Consider the following 22,049-nt stretch of genomic DNA (forward strand, 5'->3'; position numbering starts at 1 on the left):
TGTGGGATGGGGAAGGGTGAATGAAGAAGATGAAGGTGAGAGAATATGGTTGATGGGCTTTATATATATATATATATATATATATATATATGTGAAACAGAACAATGTAACCTCTTGCAATTGCTTTAAATGGGGCAGGGAAGGGGTCGTAGAGGGGGAGATGGTGGAGGCACTCTAACCAATGTACCATGTAAGCCTATTTGAATTTGTCACAGTGAATCCCTCCTTACAATGAATATATATTAATAAAGATAAAAAAGAAAGCCCAAAAGTGGGGGCTTCCCTACACTGGCATTTTCCTGAAACCTAACACTCTTCTGTCTTTTTCCTCCTTGCTAGCTCTTTTATACATTTCCCTCTTGCTATTTGAATTTCCTGACTGGTATGTTTCTTTTCTTCCTCAGGTGACCATGTCCCTGTGATACATAGACTTCTTGCTGGATGTTGGGGTTATATGTTCCTTACAGGGAAACTTAATGGTAGCCAATAGTGGAATGTAGTAGTCTGAGGACTGCTATCCTCAGTGCTTAAAGGATGAGGACTCTCATCATTATTGATTTGTATCTGAAGACCAATCGAATTTTTACCACATCCCCTATTATCTTGAAAATATTTTCACTGATGGTAATGCTTGTAGTCAGAAGGATCTCTGAATCATTTCTTTATTGTCAGTGGCTAGTTTAGGGCTTCCATCATCCTATCTGGTAGATCAAGTTTCTGAAATGGTGGATCTGAAAGATATTCACTATCCAAAGAACTTCCACAGGAGATTTGAGGTCTGTGAAGCTACAGCTGTGCCCCATGGGGCTGATTCTGCTCTTGATGATATGGACATTGGGAGCAGTAAAGTGGATATAGGGCTTTTGCATTTTCATGGTCACCTCAGGTGGAGTGGGAGGATAGACACACTTTAGCATGACTCTTCTGCTCTGCTCATCCTGGGATGCCTCTCCAGATCATGGCTCTTTCTCTTCAGAAAATAAACCCTTCCATTTTATTTATTTATTTACTTATTTATTTATTTTTTGGTGGTATTAGGGTTTAAACTCAGGGCTAAGCACTTGCTAGGCAAGTGCTCTACCATGTGAGCCACTCCTCCAGTCCTTTTTTCATGTTAGATATTTTTGAGAGAGGGTCTCACAAACCATTTGCCTTGTCTGGCTTTGAACCTCCTGATCTCTGCCTCCTGAGTAGTTAGGATTACAGGCGTGAGCCATTGGTGCCTGACTAGCCCGTCCCTTTGTGAATGAGACAGATCCCTATCTTCTCCCACTTAGTGTTGCAAACATGATTCTTGTTCTTTATGCCTCCTGAGTTCAGGTTCCTTATTGGTTGGCCTTGGAGACTGTGTTGGGTTGTGTTTCCTGTGGTACTGTCAAGCATGATTTCTGAGAATAAGGGTAGGTTGTTAGTTCTTGCTTGATCTGTTCCCTTGGACACTAGCAGAATGAACATGAAGGTCAATGCTCATTAATGTTTTCCTTACATCATTTGCATCACTGATATCCAGGCTGGATACATACTTAAGTATGACCTCTTTGTCATGGATCTTTAACATTTTTTCTTTTTTTTTTTGTGAGACTGGGATTTGAACTCAGGACTTTACACTTGCAAAGCAGATGCTTTACTGCTTGAGCCAGACCTCCAGTCCATTTTGCTGTGGTTATTTTGGAGATGGGATCTTGAGAATTATTTGCCTGGGCTGGCCTCAAACCTTGATCCTCTTGATTTCAGCCTCCTAACTAGGTAGGATTACAGGTGTGAGTTCTGGATCTTTGATTTCTTAATGTAGGCATTTATAGCTATAAACTTCCCTATTAGAACTCTTTTCATTGTTTCCCACACTTCTGGTATGATGTGTTTTCATTTTTCATTTGCTTCTAGGAATGTTTTGATTTCCTTCTTATTTCTTTAATGACCCACTCATCATTCAAAAGTATATTATTCATCCTTCATGTGTTTATATGTTCTCTGTAGTTATTTTCCATTTGGTCTGATAAAATATACAAGGTTACCTCAATTTTCTTGTACTCGTTAAGGCCTGATATCTATTTTGAAGAAAATTCCATGGGCTGTGGGAAAAAAGTGTTTTCTGTGTCTGTTGGGTGGAATATTTTGTAGATGTCTGACAAATCCAGTTGATCTATAGTGTCAGTGAAATTTCTTTGTTGAGTTTTTGTATGGGTGACCTATCTATTGGTAAGAGTGGGTATTAAAGTGACCTGGTATTGTGTTGGGAAACCACATCTATCTGTGGTTTTTATGTTCAGTAGTGTTCATTTTGTGAACTAGGGTGTGATAACATTTGGTGAATATGTTTTTTGCAATTGTTATATCCTCTTGGTCCTTCATCAATATGAACTGACAAAATTATTAATGGACATTCTTTGTCTCTTACCATTTTGGCTTGAAGTCTGCTTTGACAGATATGATTATAGAAACTCCTGTGCAGTGGTTTCTCACCAGTGTACTGGTGCATAGCCCAGTAGCCAAACTTGCCCACATGCTCAAGGTGCTGGACCAGATCCACAGCACCACTCAGGGAGAAGAGAACTAGATGGTGTCTGTTGTAGTTCCTACTGCTCAGAGTGATGCTCCAAATGGGCTGAGGGATGGTCTGAGAAAGTCAGTTGTTGGTTTCAGGACTGCATTCACCTTAGAGGCTTCTCTTTTTATTATTATTTCTTATTAGCATATTATAATTGTATCAGGGAATACATTGTGACATTTACATATATGCTTACAATGTATTTTAATTAGATTCACTGCCTCCATCTTTCTCCCTCATCTTGCCCCCCTTCTTAGAGCAAGTTCAAAAGGTTTCATTGTTCTATTTTCATACATGAATACAAAATACATCCACCATATACACCCTCCTTCACCTTTTCTTTAAACCCTTCCCCCTCTCCCACCCCTGGACAGGACCTGTTTTACCTTCCTGTCCTTCCTTTCTTTAAAAAAATTTGTTAGCCTATAATAATTACGCAGGGAGTTTTGTTGTGGCATTTCTATATATGTGCACAACGTACACCAGTTTGGTTCATCTCCATTATTCTCCTTCTTCCTTCTCACCCTTCCTAAAGTGACTTTGACAGGTTTCAATGTTCCATATTCACACATGTACAGAAAGCACATCAACCATATTCACCCATTTTACTCTCTGCATTTACTCTCCTCCTCCCACTAGTGCCCACCCCATAACATGACCTGTTTTACAATTCTGTCCTTCATTGTTTATAGATGTCTGTTCATTTTTCAGTGGGGATTTTTCCTGGGGGATTTTACCTGTAAATATTTTGTGCTTAAATCATTTTCTAACACCCTCCGTTACTTTTCCTCACCCTTTCCCCCCTACTCTGTATTGTTCAACAGTTTTCAGTGTGTTTCACTGTCTTGTTCCTACACAGATGTGATATATTTTGTCATTAGTCACTATCATTCTTTCCTTCCTTTCCTTTTCTCTTAGTCTCCTCTAACAATCCCATTTTCAGAAACGTGTTCTGTATATGTTTATGTGTATAGAGGGTAATGCTTATATTTGTATTCAATCTATCTTCACATATGAGAGAAAATATTTGACCTTTCTCTTTCTGAGTCTGGCTAACTTCACTTAAGATGATGTTCTCTGTTTCCATCTATTTATCTACAAATAACAAAATTTCATTCTTTTTATGGCTGAATAAAATTCCATTGTATATAAATACCACATTTTAAAAATCCATTTATAAGTTGTAGGGCATTTGGGCTGTTTCCATAGCTTGGCTATTGTGAATAGTGCTGTAATAAACACTATGTAATAAACGATGGGCAGGTGTCTTTACTATAACCTGACTTATATTTCTTTGCTTCCCTTCTTTTGTGTTCTGGGAGTTGCTTCTGGCCTCAGTGAACTTTTTGGCCTGGGCAGGTTCCCACTTGCTTCATAGATCCCCAGTTTGTGCCCCCAGGGACATCAAATGTTCAATCCTAGGGGTGTCCCCTGCATGTGTTGGAGAGAGGGTGAAGCAAAGAGAACACTGAGTTCTTCACTGGGGGAGAACTGAGGAAACATGGCACTTTGCTTGCTGGTATCAGTGCTTTCCTCACTCCTGGAGTGAGGAGGCTAGGAAAATTGAGGAATCCTTGGGACATGGCCTCAGAGAGCTCAATGTGAGTCCCACCTGGCAACAAAACACGCAAAGCAGGGAGGAAGTTCTGGGGACTGTGCAATCTATCACCCATAGCCTCAGAGCTCTGCCTCTGCAGTGATCTTCAGGTAGCAGGGTCTGCTCCTTAACACAGATTTCAGAACCACTGCCCACTGTGCTTAATCTTCTCCATGGGTCTACAGCACATCCCTTTTTTCCCATCCAGCTCTAATGGCCATCTACCAACCAGACATCAGTTGTACCCTGGCTCCCTGAGAGGATTGTTCCTTGTTTTCAGGTCCTCAGAGTAGCTGTCTCAAACAATAGATCCCCTCTCAAGATGGCACCTGGCCATAACACTCAGACATATGTGGGGTGGCAAAATGGCTTTCTTCTTCAATGCTAAATACAGGAGGAGTCACTGTGACACCAGATACCTCAGTGGGATTTAAGTTGTGCAAGAACGTGGGCATATCCTAAAGCTAGGTCTGCTAATTTGTTGTCACCAGGTTTGTTTGGCTTACCTTGTGGTTGTGGCTTTGGCTTGCCCTCCTTCTCAGGGAGCCAGGGTGGACTGTTTCTTACATTTTTTTGGCTGTCCTGTTTCATGATTCTCAGTGTCGTCTCTTTTTGTCTTGGAACTGTTGTCTTTCCGTTATTATCCCAACTCTTCTCATTCAGGAGGTCACAGAGGACACTCTTATCCACTATCTTGCCTGACAAATCCTGGTATAGTCCTATAAACTTGATTCTGAAACACTGTTGGGCATTTTAGACAGTTTTGCTTCTGGACCACACTTGGTCTGACCATAGCCAAATATCTGGCTCCCTGGCAGTCTGTGATCCACATCATAGTATTCTGTGCTTCCCTAATCAGTGCCTTGTCAGCAAAGTTCACATTCTTAAAATAGATGAGAATCTCAACTTGTTGTTCGCTTCCAGAAAGCTGTGATTTTTTTTTGATGGTACTGGGGTTTGAACTCAGGGCTTTATACTTGCTAGGCCAGTGCTTTACCACTTGAGCCATGCTTCTAGCCCTTTTCACTGTGGTTATTTTGGAGATAGGGTCTTGCTTTTTGCCTGTCAGCCTGAACCACGATCCTACTATTTACTCTGGGATGACAGGTGCGTGCCACCACACCCAGCTTTTTTCCATTGAGATAGGGTCTCATGAACTCCATCCTGCCCGGGGCTAGCTTGGAGCCATGATCCTCCCTATGTCAGCCTTCCATGTAGTTTGGGATGATAGCTGTGCACTGCTGTGCCCAACTATTGGTTGAGATGGGGTCTCACTAACTTTTTTGGACTGGCCTCAAACTGTGATCCTTCTGATCTCAGCCTCCCAAGTAGGTAGGATTATAGGCATGAGCTGAAGGTACCCAGTTTGTGACTTGCCTTTAAAAAATGTTTTATGTGCATCTTACAGAATAGTCATCTTATCATACAAAGACATTTTCCAGAGAGGGGCATATTAATGCAAAAGACAAGGTCCCAGATACAAGGAGAGCTCTCTAGACACTTTGAAATGAGATCTTTCTCAGAGGGGCTGTCACCCAAAGTACCGTATCTTGGCTTTAAGTTGGACTTGAGCTGTTCTGAAAGTGTTATGGAATCTCATATTCAAAGCACACACCTTGTGTTCCTTCTTCTTTTGTTCTGAATTCTCAAGTTCTTCTTTCTGAATGCTGAAAGCAGGCCTTTGTTTTGTATGGCTGTGTACAGATTCTTCTCTCTTCTCATTCTTACCATGAATATTCTCTAACTCTATCTTGGCTGAATTAAAAATGTTCTAATCCACCATCCCAATACTTCCCTCAAATGAAAGGGGCTGACATCTTACTGTATTCACAAATTTATTACCTCTCCCATATTTCAGCTCAGTGTTTCTAAAGAGGATGTATATAGAAATAGGTAAACAGCAAAGAAACCAGTGAGGAAAGAGCTCTAACAGAGCTCTTTCTGTGTGTGTGTGTGTGCATATGTCTTCAAATGGAATGATTTCCTTTGAATTCCTCAAAAATATAGACACAGTGCTGGGTTCCTGTTAGGCTGTTTTATTTATTTGATTTATTTTCTATTCCATGAGGTGTCTCAGCTACACAGAAGCACAAAATCTGACACGAGTCTTGGAATTCCTCTTGCTTGACTTCTCAGATGATCCTGACCTGCAGCCCATCCTCTTTGGACTGTTCCTGACCATGTACCTGGTCACAGTGCTTGGGAACCTGCTCATCATCCTGGCTGTCAGCTCTGACTCACATCTCCACACCCCCATGTATTTCTTCCTCTCCAACTTGTCCTTGACTGACATCTGTTTCAGCTCTGCCACAGTCCCAAAGATGATTGTTGACATTCAAACTCACAGCAGAGTCATCTCCTACATGGGCTGTCTCACACAGATGTCTATTGTCATTCTTTTTGGATGTTTGGATAGTCTGCTTCTGACTGTGATGGCCTATGACCGGTTTGTGGCCATCTGTCACCCTCTGTACTACTCAGTCATCATGAATCGCCACCTTTGTAGCTTACTGGTTTTGGGATCATTTTTCTTCAGTGTTTTGGATTCCCAGATACACTGTTTGATGGTATCACAACTCACCTTGTTCATGGATGTGAAAATCCCTCATTTCTTCTGTGACCCTTCCCAGTTATTAAACTTAGCATGTTTTGTGAACCCCACTAATAGTGTATTAATCTATATTTTTGGAACCATCTTTGGTGGTGTTCCTGTCTCAGGGATCGTTTACTCTTATGTTAAGATTCTGTCCTCTATTCTGGGAGTTCCATCAACAGGTGGGAAATTCAAGGCCTTCTCCACCTGTGGCTCTCACCTGTCAGTTATTTGTTTATTTTATGGGACAGGCCTTGGGATGTACCTCAGTTCAGCTATCTCACATTCCCACAGGAAGGGTTCGGTGGCCTCGATGATGTATACCATGGTCACCCCCATGCTCAACCCCTTCATCTACAGCCTGAGGAACAGGGACATCAAGAGGGCCATGCAGAGGTTCCTCAGAGTAGCCTGATCTGATCACCCGCACCATCTCTTTTGCTGTGCATATTGGAAAAGCCAGTGAAAACAAACATTGGAACCTAAAAGTTTCCCATTGGGTTCCATAGTTTTTGTAGCTATTATGCCTTTCAAGATTCTCAATGTTTTGTGTTTGAACATTGCTTTTTTTTGTGGTACTGGGTCTTGAACTCAGTGCCTACACCTTGAGCCACTCCACCAACCCTTTTTGGTGATGAGTTTTTCAAGATAGTGTCTTGTGAACTGTTTTCCTGGGCTGGCTTTGAACTATGGTCCTCCTTATCTCTGCCTCCTGAGTAGTTAGGATTACAGGTGTGAGCCACTGGCACCAGCTGACATTGCTTCTTTTGATGCATCTTTAGTGGGACTGATGGAATATTATGGGATTATATCTACATTAGAATCAGCACGATTGAATCCTGTAACAGTTATAGAGCTTTCTTTCTTTATTTTTGTTTTTGTGCAATTAGATTGCGAATGACCCAGAGTGTAGTCAAGTATCCAAGAATAAGATGAGAAAGGGAGGGAAGAAATCAGGGTGTGGCTAAAGGGGTGTGGAGAATTCTTTCAGTTTCTTATATCTAGGAGGGGATATGTAGTGCTTTCTTTATTTTTTATCTGCCACCCAGGCATCTAGGAGAAATGCACAACTCTTTTAAAAATAATTCCAATAGTTATCTCTTTCTAGAAGTTACATCAGTTTTCTTTTCTTTTTTATAATATGGAATGCTTCACAAGTTCTCATGTCATCCTTGCACAGGGGCCATGCTAATCTTCTCTGTATCATTCCAATTTTAGTATATGTGCTGCAGACTTGAACACTTAATTTTTTTATATCACTTTTGTATCTTTTAGATACATTTATGCATGTTATATATAAGGATGCATGTAACTGGTCCTCAGCTTTGGTGCTATGGTTTGGATGTAGCTGGTACCCATGTTTTATATGTTGGTTTCCAGTGTGGTGATGTAATGATTTGAATATGAAATCGCCCCCTGAAGCTCATGTGGTGGGGTTATTTTGGGAGGTGGTGAAAACTTTAGGAGGTCAGGTCTACCTGGAGGAAGTAGGCCATTGGGGAAATGCCTTTCCTTATACCTGGTGTCTGGGCTCTTTCTATTTCTCTGCTTCCTGTCTTCCATAAGGTGAGAAACCTCTGACATGTGCTTCCACCACCATGATGTTCTGCCTCACCATCGGCCCAGAGTCAGTGATATCAAGGACTATGGACTGAACTCTCTGAAACCATGAGACTAAACAAATCCTTACTCATTAGGTTGTTTCTGTCAGGTGTTTTGTCACAGTGCTGAAAAGTGTCACAAGTGATGTGAGAGGTAGTAGAACCTTTAAGAGATGGGGCACAGTGGAAGGTGGTTATATCTTTGGGAGTACTACCCTGAGAAGGAATTAATACTAGTATCAAGGAATGAGTTAGTGCTCATGAAAGCGGGTTGTTTTGAAAAAGCAATACTGGCCCCTCTCTGGTCTCAGGAGTTCTGCTTGGCATGGTATCTTTCCTTCTCTATGCTCTTCTGTCTGATGCAATCTCCCGTGATGTGACACAGTCCAGAAAGGGTTCTCACCAGACAAGTTCTGTTTTGTTTGGACCTTCCGCTTCCAAATAAATCTCTTTACTTTATAAATTATCCAGCCTCAGTTATTATGCTATAACAACAGAAAATGCACTAATACTTTGGCTTCATGTTGTATTCAGTTAGGGAGTTTAAAAAATATCAACGACTGGATTTCCTAGGTAAGACAGCAGTTTAGAAGTTTTCTGAGAAGAGTCAGGATAAAAGAGTAGAGGTTATATTATGAGGAGAGAAAGAGTGGAGCAGCACTGGGAATCAAGGAAGAGGTAAAAACACAGAGAAATGGAAAGGTGATACAGAGAAAAGTAAGAAACAGTCCACAGCTCCAACCCTGGCTCCCTTATAGGGGAGCAGAGCTAGAAACCTCAACCACAAGGTAAGCCAGGCAGTCCTGGTGTCAACAGAATGGCAGTTGTAGCCCCAGGAGAAACACACAGTATTTGCAAGCATTAAATCCAGTGCAGAGATTTGATCTGACAGAAATGCCTTCTGTATGGCAGGCCACCATTGGAAGTGAAATTAATCTATTGAATCACTCCTGAGAAAGCTATAGCCAGATTCCATCTTGAGAAGGGACCTATTGTTTGACACTGAGCTACTCTGGGGACGTTAATGCATAGAACGATCACAAGTCAGGAAGCTTGGGACATCCTGCCACAGTGTCTGGGTGGAAGATGAATGAGAGGCAGTCATTGAGTGGGGACAGAGTCAGACATTGACTTTCTGAGAAGTTTAGGCAGCAGGGAGTTTGGACTGTGGAGAAGAGCAATCCCTGTCACCTGTGGCTTTCTGTAGAGACTGGCAGTTCTGAGCCCATGGCTAAAGGATTGCTTGGCCTCCAGATCTGCCTCTGGCCATGTGTGGTTTGCTGCCAGGTGGGCCTGGGAGTTCTCAGCCTAGGTCTGGCAGATGGACTGGCTTCCCATCCTCCTCCCTCCTGCAGGGTGGTTTAATGCTGGGTGGGGTCTGAAAGTACTGAGGCTGACAGGCAGACTGCTTAGCTCCCTTGTTCCTCCCCATCCAGTGCAGATCTCAGTGCTGTGTCTGCTCCTCCTACTCTCCCACATTCTCAGGGGCCACCCCCAGAAATGCAACCAACTCCTGATACAAACCACGACCTCTTTCTTCAGACCTGGAAGATTCCAATATTAGGTAACCCAGAAAGAGACGTCTCCATTTTTTGCTTGTTTTTTATCTTTACTACATTTTAGTACAATTTTTGGTTTATTTAAATATTATATTTATAGTTTTTATTCCTTTTCTTACCTTCATATAGTTGTATTTGTAACTTTTCTTTATTCTTTTTTTATTATATTCATATGTGCATACAATGTTTGGGTCATTTCTCCCCCTCCCCCCCACCCCCTCCCTTTTCCCCCCACTCCCTCTCACACCACCCCCAACCCCTCACTACCAGGCAGAAACTATTTTGTCCTTATCTCTAGTTTAGTTGAAGAGAGAGTATAAGCAATAATAGGAAGGACCAAGAGTTTTTGCTAGTTGAGATAAGGATAGCTATATAGGGAGTTGACTCGCATTGCTTTCCTATACATGTATGTTACCTTCTAAGTTAATTCTTCTCAAACTAACCTTTTCTCTAGTTCCTGTCCTCTTCTACTATTGGCCTCTGTCGCTTTAAAGTATCTGTATTAGTTTCTCTGCATTGAGGGCAATAATAGTTTCTGCCTGGTAGTGAGGGGTAAGGGGGGGTAAGGGAGAGACTGAGGGGGAATAGGAGGTGGCAGAGGGAAGGGGGGAGAAATGACCCAAACAATGTATGCACATATGAATAAAATAAAAATTAAAAAAAAAATAAAGTATCTGCTTTAGTTGCTCGGCGTTAAGGACAAAAAATGCTATCTTGTTTTTTGGGTGTTTTACCTATCCTCATACCTTCCTTGTGTGTTCTCGCTTTATCATGTGATCAAAGTCCAATCCCCTTGTTGTGTTTGCCCTTGACCTAAAGTCCGCATATGAGGGAGAACATATGATTTTTGGTCTTTTGGGCCAGGTTAACCTCACTCAGCATGATGTTCTCTAGTTCCATCCATTTACCAGCGAATGATAACATTTGGTTCTTCTTCATGGCTGCATAAAATTGCATTGTGTATAGATACCACATTTTCTTAATCCATTTGTCAGTGCTGGGGCATCTTGACTGTTTCCATAACTTGGCTATTGTGAATAGTGCTGCAATAAACATGGGTGTGCAGGTGCCTCTGGAGTAACCTGTGTCACAGTCTTTTGGGTATATCCCCAAGAGTGGTATTTCTGGATCATATGGTAGATCAATGTTTAGATTTTTAAGAAGCCTTTAAATTTTTTTCCAGAGTGGTTGTACTAGTTTACATTCCCACCAGCAGTGTAAGAGGGTTCCTTTTCCCCCACATCCTCGCCAACACCTGTTGTTAATGGTGTTGCTAATTATGGGGGTGAGGTGGAATCTTAGTATGGTTTTAATTTGCATTTCCTTTATTGCTAGGGATGGTAAACATTTTTCATATGTTTTTTGGCCATTTGAATTTCTTCTTTTGAGAATGTTCTGTTTCGTTCACTTGCCCATTTTCTTTATTGGTTCATTAATTTTGGGAGAATTTAGTTTTTTGAGTTCCTTATATATTCTGGTTATCAGTCCTTTGTCTGATGTGTAGCTGGCAAATATTTTCTCCCAGTCTGTGGGTGTTCTCTTCATTTTAGAGACCATTTCTTTTGATGAACAGAAGCTTTTTAGTTTTATGAAGTCCCATTTATCTATGCTATTTCTTAGTTGCTTAACTGCTGGGGTTTCATTGAGAAAGTTCTTACCTATACCTACTAACTCCAGAGTATTTCCTACTCTTTCTTGTATCAACTTAAGAGTTTGGGGTCTGATATTAAGATCCTTGATCCATTTTGAGTTAATATTGGTATAGGGTGATAAACATGGATCTAGTTTCAGTTTTTTTGCACACTGCTAACCAGTTTTCCCAGCAGTTTTTGTTGCAGAGGCTATCTTTTCTCCATCGTATGTTTTTAGTGACTTTGTCAAAGATAAGTTGGTTATAGTTGTGTGGCTAAATATCTGAGTCCTCTATTCTGTTCCACTGGTCTTCATGTCTGTTTTTGTGCCAGTACCATGCTGTTTTTATTGTTATTGCTTTGTAATATAGTTTGAAGTCAGGTATTGTGATACCTCCAGCATTGTTCTTTTGACTGAGTATTGCCTTGGCTATTCGTGGCCTCTTGTGTTTCCATATAAATTTACCGGTAGATTTTCAATCTCCTTGATGAATGTCATTGGGATTTTGATGGGAATTGCATTAAACATATAGATTACTTTTGGGAGTATCAACATTTTTACTATGTTGATTCTACCAATCCATGAGCATGGGAGATCTTTCCACTTTCTATAGTCTTCCTCAATCTCTTTCTTCAGAAGTGTATAGTTTTCCTTGTAGAGGTCTTTCACATCTTTTGTTAGGTTTACACCTAGGTATTTGATTTTTTTTGAGGCTATTGTAAATGGACTTGTTTTCATACATTCTTTTTCCGTTTGTTCATTATTAGAGTATAGAAATGCTAATGATTTTTCTATGTTGATTTTATATCCTGCTACCTTGCTATAGCTATTGATGATGTCTAGAAGCTTCTGAGTAGAGTTTTTTGGGTCTTTAAGGTATAGGATCATATCGTCTGCAAATAGAGATATTTTGACAGTTTCTTTACCTATTTGTATTCCTTTTATTCCTTCTTCTTGCCTAATTGCTCTGGCTAGGAATTCCAGTACTATGTTGAATAGGAGTGGAGATAGTGGGCATCCTTGTCTAGTTCCTGATTTTAGAAGGAATGGTTTCAGTTTTTCACTGTTAAGTATAATGCTGGCTGTAGGTTTGTCATATATAGCTTTTATAATGTTGAGGTACTTTCCTTCTATTCCTAGTTTTCTTAGAGCTTTTATCATGAAATGGTGTTGGATCTTATCAAAGGCTTTTTCTGCATCTATTGAGATGATCAATTGGTTTTTGTTTTTGTTTCTGTTAATGTGGTTTATTACGTTTATTGATTTTCATATGTTGAACCACCCCTGTATTCCTGGGATGAAGCCTACTTGGTTGTGGTGAATGATCTTTTTGATGTGTTGTTGAACTCAGTTTGCCATTATTTTATTGAGGATTTTTGCATCAATGTTCATTAAGGAGATTTGCCTATAGTTCTCCTTTTTGGAGGTGTTTTTGCCTTGTTTTGGAATAAGTGTAATACTTGCTGCATAAAATGTGTTTGGCAGTTTTCCTTCCCTTTCTATTTCATGGAACAGTTTAAGGAGGGTTGGTTTCAGTTCTTCTTTAAAGGTCTGATAGATTTAGCAGAGAATCCATCAGGTCCTGGACTTTTCTTTTTAGGGAGACTCTTGATTGCTGCTTCAATTTCATTTTATGTTATAGATCTATTCAGGTGATTAATGTCCTCTTGGTTCAGTTTTGTATGATCATAAGTATCTAGAAATCTGTCCATTTCTTTAAGATTTTTGAATTATTTGAATATAGGTTCTTGAAGTAGTCTCTGATGATTTCCTGAAGTTCCATGGTGTTTGTTGTTATCTCCCCTTTTGCATTCCTGATTTTACTAATTTGGGTTTTTTCTCTCCTCATTTTAGTTAGGTTTGCCAGGGGTCTGTCGATCTTGTTTATTTTTTCAAAGAACCAGCTTTTTGTTTCAGTAATTCTTTGTCTGGTTTTTTTGTTTCTATCTCATTGATTTCAGCTCTTTTGTTTATTATTTCTCTCCTTCTATTTGTTTTCAGATTTGCTTGTTCTTGTTTTTCTAGGAGGTTGAGATGTAGCATCAGGTCATTGATTTGAGATCTTTCAGTCTTTTTAATATATGCACTCATGGCTATAAACTCTCCTCTCAGGACTGCCTTTGCTGTGTCCCATAGGTTCCAGTAGGTTGTGTTTTCATTTCATTGACTTCCAAGAACCTTTTAATTTCCTCTTTTATTTCATCAATGATCCATTGTTCATTAAGCAATAAGTTATTCAGTTTCCAGGTGTTTGCATGTTTTTTGTCTTTATTTTTTTGTTGAGTTCTAGTTTTATTGCATTGTGATCAGATAGAATGCATGGTATAATTTCTATTTTCTTATATTTGCTGAGGCTTGCTTTGTGCCCTAGGATATGATCTATTTTGGAGAAGGTTCTGTGAGCTGCTGAGAAGAATATGTGTTGTGTAGAAGTTGGATGAATTGTTCTGTAGACATCAAGTAAGTCCATTTGATCTATTGTATATTTTAGATCTAGGATTTCTTTATTGATTTTTTTGTTTGGATGACCTATCTATTGATGATAGTGGGGTGTTAAAGTCTCCCACAACCACTGTGTTGGAGTTAATATATGCTTTTAGGTCCTTCAGGGTATGTTTGATGAAATTGGGTGCATGGACATTGAGTGCATATAGGTTGATAATTGTTATTTCCTTTTGGTCTATTTCCCCTTTTATTAGTATGGAATGTCCTTCTTTATCTCTTTTGATCAACGTAGGTTTGAAGTCTACTTTGTCAGAGATAAGTATTGCTACTCCTGCCTGTTTTCGGGGGCCATTGGCTGGGTAAATCTTCTTCCAGCCTTTCAGCCTAAGCCTATTCTTATTTCTGTCCGTGAGACAGGTCTCCTGTAAGAAACAAATTGTTGGATCTTCCTTTTTAATCCAGTTCATCAAACAGTGCCTTTTGATGGAGGATTGAAGTCCATTAACATAAAGTGTTAGTGGTGATTCCTGTCATTTAGTTGTCTTAGTTGTTTGAAGGTTTGATTGTGTGTACCTAAATTGATGTTACTCTCTACTTTCTTGCTTTTTCTTTTCCTGTAGTTTGGTGCTGACTGCCCTTTCATGGTTATATTGGGTTTCACTTTCTGTGTGCAGAATCCCTTGAAGAATGTTTTGTAGTGGTGGTTTTGTGGTTACATATTGTTTTAGTTTCTGCTTATCATGGAAGATTTTATTGCACCATCTATTTTGAATGATAGTTTTGCTTGGTAGAGTATCCTAGGGTTGAAGTTTTTTCATTCAGTGCCCAGAAGATCTCACCCAAAGCTCTTCTTGCTTTTAATGTTTCTGTTGAGAACTCTGCTGTGATTTTGATGGGTTTACCTTTGTTTGTTATTTGTTTTTTTCTCTCTTACAGCCTTCAATATTTTTTCTCGAGTCCGCACTTGTTGTTTTATTGATAATATGCTGTGGGGTAGTTCTATTTTGGTCTGGTCTGTTTGATGTTTAGGAGGCCTCATGCACCTGTATGGGCATAGATTTCTCTAGATTTGGAAAATTTTCTGTAATTATTTTGTTGAATATACTATGCATTCCCTTTGCTGGCACCTCTTCTCCTTCTTCAATGCCCATGATTCTCAGGTTTGGTCTTTTGATGGAGTCAGTTAGTTCTTGCATTTTTCTTTTCACAGGTCTTGAGTTGTTTAACTTGTAGCTCTTTGGTTTTTCCTTTAATTACCATTTCATCTTTGAGTTCTGAGATTCTATGTTCTGCTTGTTTTATTCTGCTGGATTGGCCTTCCATTTTGTTTTGCAATTCTGTTTCATTCTTTTTTCTGAGGTTTTCCATATCCTAAGTCACTTCCTCTTTAATATTGTCTATTTTCATCCAGAGTTCATTTATCTCTTTATTAATCATGTTCTTTGTTTCACTTTGGTGTTTATACAGTGCTTCTATTTTTTTCTTTTATTTTCTCTGTGATTTCTCAAATTCTCTATTTTTGTTGTCTGGAATTTCTTGAGTGTCTCCTGTACATTTTGGTTGACCATATCCAGTATCATCTCTATAAAATTCTCATTTATTACTTGCAGGATTTCTTCTTTCAGGTTGTTCTTGTGGGCTTTATTGGGTTCTTTGGCATAGTTTACCTTTGTTTTGTTGGAGTCTGGATCTGAGTATCTGTTTTCTTTATTTCCCTCTGGTTCCTGTACTAATTTATTCCTGGGGGAAACTGGTTTCCCTCTTTTTTCCATCTTCCTGTCATTGCCCTTGGTATTGTTACTGTTCCTGTACTGTGTGCAATTAAGTATTTTCTAGCTTGTAACAATAACAATGGTGATATCTAGAATGGAAGGGTGAGAGGAGGGGGAAAGCAAAGAAGGTAAAGAAAAAGGGAAAAACAAACAAACAAGTAAAAACAAAACCAACCAACCAAACAACAACAACAAAAAAACCAGTGTCGAAGAAATAAACAGGGAGAGGTAGTGTACTAATCAACAGTAAGCTAAACAGGCATTAGGGAGACAGGGAAAGGATTTAAAAAAAATCCCCACATTCATATGCAATAAAGTTTCAGTCTTAATAATTTTGGTGTTAGTCCCTCAGCCTCCAATCCTGGAGATGGTGTCTCAGAAGTAATTCTGTCATTGGCTCATCAAAGGGGGAAAAAAAACCAACAAAACAAAACAAACAAAAAAACCAAAACACAACACAATATCCCAAGTTCAAATGCAGTAGTTTCAGTAAGTCTTTCTGCTTGAGGTTGTAGTTCAGTTGTTGTCTCATCAAAGGAAGAGAAAAGGAAAAAAGAAAAAAGAAGGGTCTGGAGACAGTTCTGTGAATGTCTACCTGAGGCTGTGGCTCACCTGCCCGCTGCTGTCAGCCAGCTGTTGCTGGAGGCTTTATTTATGCAGATGTTAGGAATGAGCTTAACACTCACCTAGCCCCGCAGGCTTTGTTTATTTAGAGTTCTCCTGGGTGTGACCGTCACTGTTACAAGTTTTCCCCTTTCCAAGCACACTGGAGGAGGTGGCACTACCCCCACCTTCTCTGGCCTGCGTGTTTATTTACAGTTCACGTGGGAAGTGTCCCTTCCTCCCTCTCCAGTGGGGCTTTCCTCACACAGCCACTTTTACAACTTTCCAGCTCCAAGGTTGCTGGGCCCGTGCCACCACTCCTGCCTTCTCTGGCTGGCTTGTTTATTTACAGTTCTGTGAGGGATTGCCCCTCTCCCCTCTTTGGCACTCAGGGTGCCCCACCCTCTTTGCGACATGTATTTTTTTTGTTGTTGTTTATTATTCAGTTTGTGTTTTTTCCTCTTTTTTCCCTGGGTGGGGGTCAGTCTGTCCAGGGGGCTATGCTGATCTGGCCCAGGGTTGTTTGTGGGAGTACTGCATGCCACTTAGCTCACCTGGTGGTCTGTGTCTCTCGAGCTGGTAGGAGCTGGCATCTGGCGGCACGGGATCCCTCCTGGTTTCTACATTTAACGTGGAGTGGGGATGCTATGTGCAGGCTGGAGGTGTGGAGGAGTCAGAGTTTTGCCTCTTCTCGGTGGTTTTTCCTGTCTTTTCTTTATTTCATAATCAGATACTTTATCTTTCTTTTCCTCATATCCTTTTCTTTCTCCTTTTTTATTTAGCCTTGCTTCTTTCTTTTTTTTCCTTTCCTGCCACCTCATTAATTTATTATTTCTTTTACTTTCATTAATTAAAAACATTTCATTAGTATATATTAGTCATACAGGGGGTTTCATTGTGACATTTCCATATATGCTTACAATGTGCCTTGGTTAGGTCCATCCCACCATTATTCTCCCTTATCTCCCTTCCCCTACTTAAAATGATTTTAACAGGTTTTAGTTTCATATAAGTATATAAAGTACATCAACCGTATTCATCCTCTTTTATCCTCTTCATTCCCCCTTCCCTTCCTACTGGTACCCACCTTCTAACAGGACATGCTTTACAACCCTGTCCTTTAAGTGTATAGTCATTGTTCAAAGGAGTTTCAGCATAGTATTTCACCTGTGAATATATTTTAATTTAATCGATTTATCCCTTCTTATTCCTCTCCTTTACCCTTTACCCTGCCCCCTATTTTTCAACAGCTTTCAGTGTATTTTGTTGTGCCTTCTTTCTGTACAGATGCAAGGTGTATTGTATACTCTCTACTATTCTCTTTTCCTTTCCCAGCTACCTCTAGTTCCATCAAACAGTATTTATTTAACTTCATAGTTTATTCTACATTTTAAACCACTTTCTTCTCTATGATTATTGGTGGTCAGAAAATGCTCACACTTGTCACCAAGAAGTGATTCAGGAAGACTAGAGTGGACCTTCCCAGGGGAGATGAACACAGGAAAGAGAACATTGCTAATCTCCCAGGGGTAAGAAATTGGCCAGTGCCCCCTTCCTGCATAGTTCTTGTCCTTGAGGAGTCAACCTGATCAGGGAAGGAGCACACCATTGATAAATTTGTATAATAAGTTTCAGAGGGGATATAATTCCCAGTGCACAATGTGTAACTCTTCAACTTATAGTCACCAAGGCCCTCATGTGCCAGACTCAAGACACTCATATCTTCTCTAGGAAAAATCAGCCAGGTCCTAATCACATTGCTGGCTCTTTCTCTCTGCTCTTTTGGGGGAATTGACCTTCTGTATTCATCACCTAACTTACATGAGAAAGTAAGATTGAAGGGAGTTGGTCATATGTGGGTACACATTTACAAGCTTGTGTATCCCAGTAAGTATTTAAAAAAATAGGAAATGAAATGGTTGAATGGAAGGACATTGATTATTGTTTAAGCAGAGGCCAGGGCAGGGGAAACCCCATGACATTCATGAAAAGGGAGCTCTCAAGAATAATTGCTTGGAAAGTAGAATGACTAAATTATTTGTTTAAAGTTGCCTCAGTATAGTGAACTCTTACTTTGTGTGTATATTTGTTGGGCAGATGGCTGAGGAGATTATGGAAGGTTACTCTTTGTTGGCTTCCCATGATGCTTTGACATCACAGCACTGCCCAGGACCTCTAGTGCTAGTTACTAGTCTAAGTTGTACAAATGGGAGCCCCAGGGCATTGACAGAGCTGTGGATGGCTTACAGCGAGGTTTTGGTCTTTCCTAGTTTTGTTCTCTTATTCACTGAACTGAGAACTCCAGAGCCTCAATCCTTTATCCTAGAATAATCATTTCTGAATCTCCTTTGTCACCCTTGCTTGCTGGGGACATCTCTTGCTTCTCCAGTTGGATCTGTCTTCTCCCCTGGACCACATCACTTTATCCAGAGTGCTTATTAGACACTTTCAAGAGAGAGGAGTCTAGTTAGTTTCAACAGAGCACTTACTTTCTAAGACCTGAATGTTTGTGTTGTCTATAAATCTCTGACTCAGGACATAATATGCAGCTGAGAACAGATTCCAGCTATAGAGACTAACTCTTTAGTTACCATTTCTCAAGTCATCAGAGATCACATGATACTTTTAAGCACTCTCCTCCATGGTGCTTATTTGTAGAAGATGGAAATTACATCAAGATGTTTGCTTAGGTGCCTGAAGACTGGGGGTCAGACATGAGATGATGCTTGGAATATCACTAGGAGGGAAGGAGTGAGCATTTTCTGGCACCTTCTCTTTCCTCTCTATGTGCTGAGACTCCTGTATCCAAATGCAGAGGAATGAACATCCTTACACCCTTGCCTTGTGTTGCTTTTTTCAGGAAAGCAGATTTTTAGGTGTATGAGGAGACAGCACAAAAAACTGTGTCTCATAAACACTGGGGTCAGGTGGGTGAGAGAGGGTAAGTGAAGGATACAGAGGAGCCCAACTTCCAGTCCCCTCCTGTCCTCTAACCCTTTTGCTTTTGGAATATAACAGAAGAATTGCAACTAATATGTCCCTTTCTCATTGTTCTCCCTGATTTCACTTGAGTATCAGGTCTCATCCTCCAAAAGGAACTGTTAGGACAATGATGTTCTTCTTCTCCCTCTCCTGTTCTTTATTTCAATAAAAGAATTCATGAGGTGGTCCCTTCACTCAAATGATGTAAAGATTCCCCATCACAGTCCCCTTGCCCTTTGTTTTGTCTGTCCTAAGTCTATCTTTCATTCTAGGAAACAGGTAAAATCGTAACTGATAGCATGTTACTCCTTCATTTGCAGTCTCTCTACAGCCCCATGTATTATCCAAGTGTTCTTACCTTTCTATGCATTATCCTTTGTGGGGCTCTTGGAAATCTGATCCCTGCCTACCTCTCCAACATCACTCTTCATCATTATTTTCCTGAAATTTGTGCTAAGCCATTAGACAGTGCTAAGAACACTGTCCTCTATTTCTTGATAGCTCTTTTGCCAGGATACCTGGATAGCTCTTTTGCCAGGTATCCTCTCCTGCAGGAATCCTTAACTTCATCATTACAGTATGGGTTTAGGGATTCTCTCTGTATTCCATTCTGTGAGTCACCTTCATCTTAACATTTAACTATGTATTTATTTCTTCCATCTTCTATACCCATCTCTACTTCTGGAAAGTAAGGAACGTGAGAACCGAACCATATCATGAATCTTCGTATCCTCAACAGCTAACACAGCCTGGAGCCAAGAAACCTGGACTTCCAGGATTTCTTCAGTAACTGAAAAACAGCCAAATTCAGTGCTCTGTGTTTCCTGGCACTACTCAACAAAATTGCAATAGTAGATACTAGGAACAGGGTGGACAACCTTTATATTTGCCTGGAAGAAGCAACATTTGGCTATGCTAGAAATAAAGCCATGTCTGTGGTTGCATAACTATTTAATCAAAGCATTTCCTAACATCTGAATGTGCACATGGACTATGTATATCACTTTATCAGGGTAAGTAATATGCAGCCAGGAACGTATTCTAGCTGGACCCTTCATGAACCATTCCTCAAATCAGCAAATGTCACAAAACAATTTCAAGCATTTATCCTCTATCAAGCTCATTAAATACATGTAGGAGATGGAAACTGCACCAGGATATTTACACACATGCCCAAAAGTGTGAGGGTTAGACATGAGTTCATGCTTTCTGAAACCTGAATGTTTGTGCGGACTATCTGCTTTGGTCTGTTACAACTAAGAAAACTGATAATTTTGACCCCAGAGAGGCCTTTCTTCCTTGTCACTTGGGAGCAGCAAGTTTGCAAAAATACAATCCAATATGCAGACACAGAATGAATATATCACCTATGCAGGCTGCATCACCCAGAGGTACCCATGGGTTCCACCTTCATGGATTCCACCTACCACAGATAGAAAATATTTGAAAAATTGCATGTGTACTGAACATGTATATTTTTTCTTTCCATCAATTCCCTGAATAACACATTTACATGGTATGAGGCATTATAAATAAACTAGAGACAAATTAAGGAGTACAGGAGGATTGCCTATGTTATATGGAGATCTGCACCATTTTGCATAAGGGAGTTGAGCATCCATGGATTTGGTAGGAAGTCCTGAAACAAATTGTTCTCAGATATTGAGAAATGATTTTACTTAAAATTAGACAGAAGAGAACACTGAAGGTCATTTTATGATCATATTCTATTCCTTTCCATGGGTATAGGACATGACATTCCTCTGTCTTGAGTTACTGGGACTTCAGAACCTGGCAGGGGAAGAACAGAGTGTAAATGGACACTGCACTGCTATTCAAAACACTACTGTAACACAGTGCTATATCTGACCCTTTCCTTCCAGGTCTATATCTAAACATTCTGGTGCAATGTCCCTCTTCCGCCAGTATTTAGTGTTGACCATAAAGAGTACTATTTAAAATTCTCTTTGGGACTTTCATGGTGCCTTTTCATATGATGTTGTCCATGGATAATTTAACCAATCCAGTGACTGCATAGGTGAGAGGCATTAATCCCATGGTAAATGGCCAGGAAGCACTTATTTCTGCAGGAGTTTGATGGTTCCAGGTATGCACATTAATCATTTGTTAATATGGTTTATTAATTTAGTGAAAATGTTTCCTTTCCTCCCTCCTTCCTTTCCTTCCTTACTTCTTTTGTTCTTTGCTCCCTCCCTTTCTTCTTTCTTTCTGTCTCTCCTATTCCATTATTTCTTCCTTTCCTACTCATGCTGTACTATTTTTTTTCTTTTTTGGTGGTACTGGGGTTTGAACCCAGGGTGGTCATATTGGAAATTTCTTTTTTGGGGGGAATTTCTTGCATTAGATGCTCTGGAGGTGTAATAGGTACTTTATGTGGCAGGTGTGTTGGAGCAGGTGTGGCCCATTTTATTCCTAAGATTGAAAGTCCCTCTTAATGATGTAGAGTTGGTGATTCTTATCCAGAGAAGAAAGGAACAGATGAGTCTCCCAGAGGCCAACAGACATAGATTGGTGAACATTATGACATGGTCCCTATAGTGAATGACAAAATGTAGAATTCCTACGTTTTATAATATTAAGGCTTTTATGCCCAATCCTTCATTATAAGAAATAACAAAGCAGGGAAAGTTTAGAGCTGTCTTGTATCTGTTTCATGATCTTTCTCTTTCTTAATTGTCTAGCTGATGTTCAATAAC

General features: G+C 40.0%; 1 protein-coding gene, 1 non-coding gene and 1 pseudogene across 2 annotated transcripts; 1 reads left to right on the top strand and 2 right to left on the bottom strand.

Annotated features, from left to right (window-relative positions):
- Window positions 1-242: 242 nt before the first annotated feature.
- On the bottom strand, window positions 243-4,736 carry LOC141416193 (RNA-binding protein 6-like; annotated as a pseudogene).
- A 1,472-nt stretch (window positions 4,737-6,208) lies between these two features.
- Window positions 6,209-7,153, top strand: LOC141416194 (olfactory receptor 7E178-like). Its single transcript, XM_074053281.1, has one exon. The coding sequence runs from the start codon at window positions 6,209-6,211 to the stop codon at window positions 7,151-7,153; it is 945 nt and encodes a 314-aa protein (XP_073909382.1).
- Window positions 7,154-7,873: 720 nt separating this feature from the next.
- On the bottom strand, window positions 7,874-7,980 carry LOC141416996 (U6 spliceosomal RNA). Its single transcript, XR_012441631.1, has one exon. It is a non-coding gene; the product is annotated as a U6 spliceosomal RNA (small nuclear RNA).
- Window positions 7,981-22,049: the final 14,069 nt, after the last annotated feature.

This window comes from Castor canadensis, chromosome 14 (assembly GCF_047511655.1).
Source record: "Castor canadensis chromosome 14, mCasCan1.hap1v2, whole genome shotgun sequence".
Taxonomy (NCBI): domain Eukaryota; kingdom Metazoa; phylum Chordata; class Mammalia; order Rodentia; family Castoridae; genus Castor; species Castor canadensis.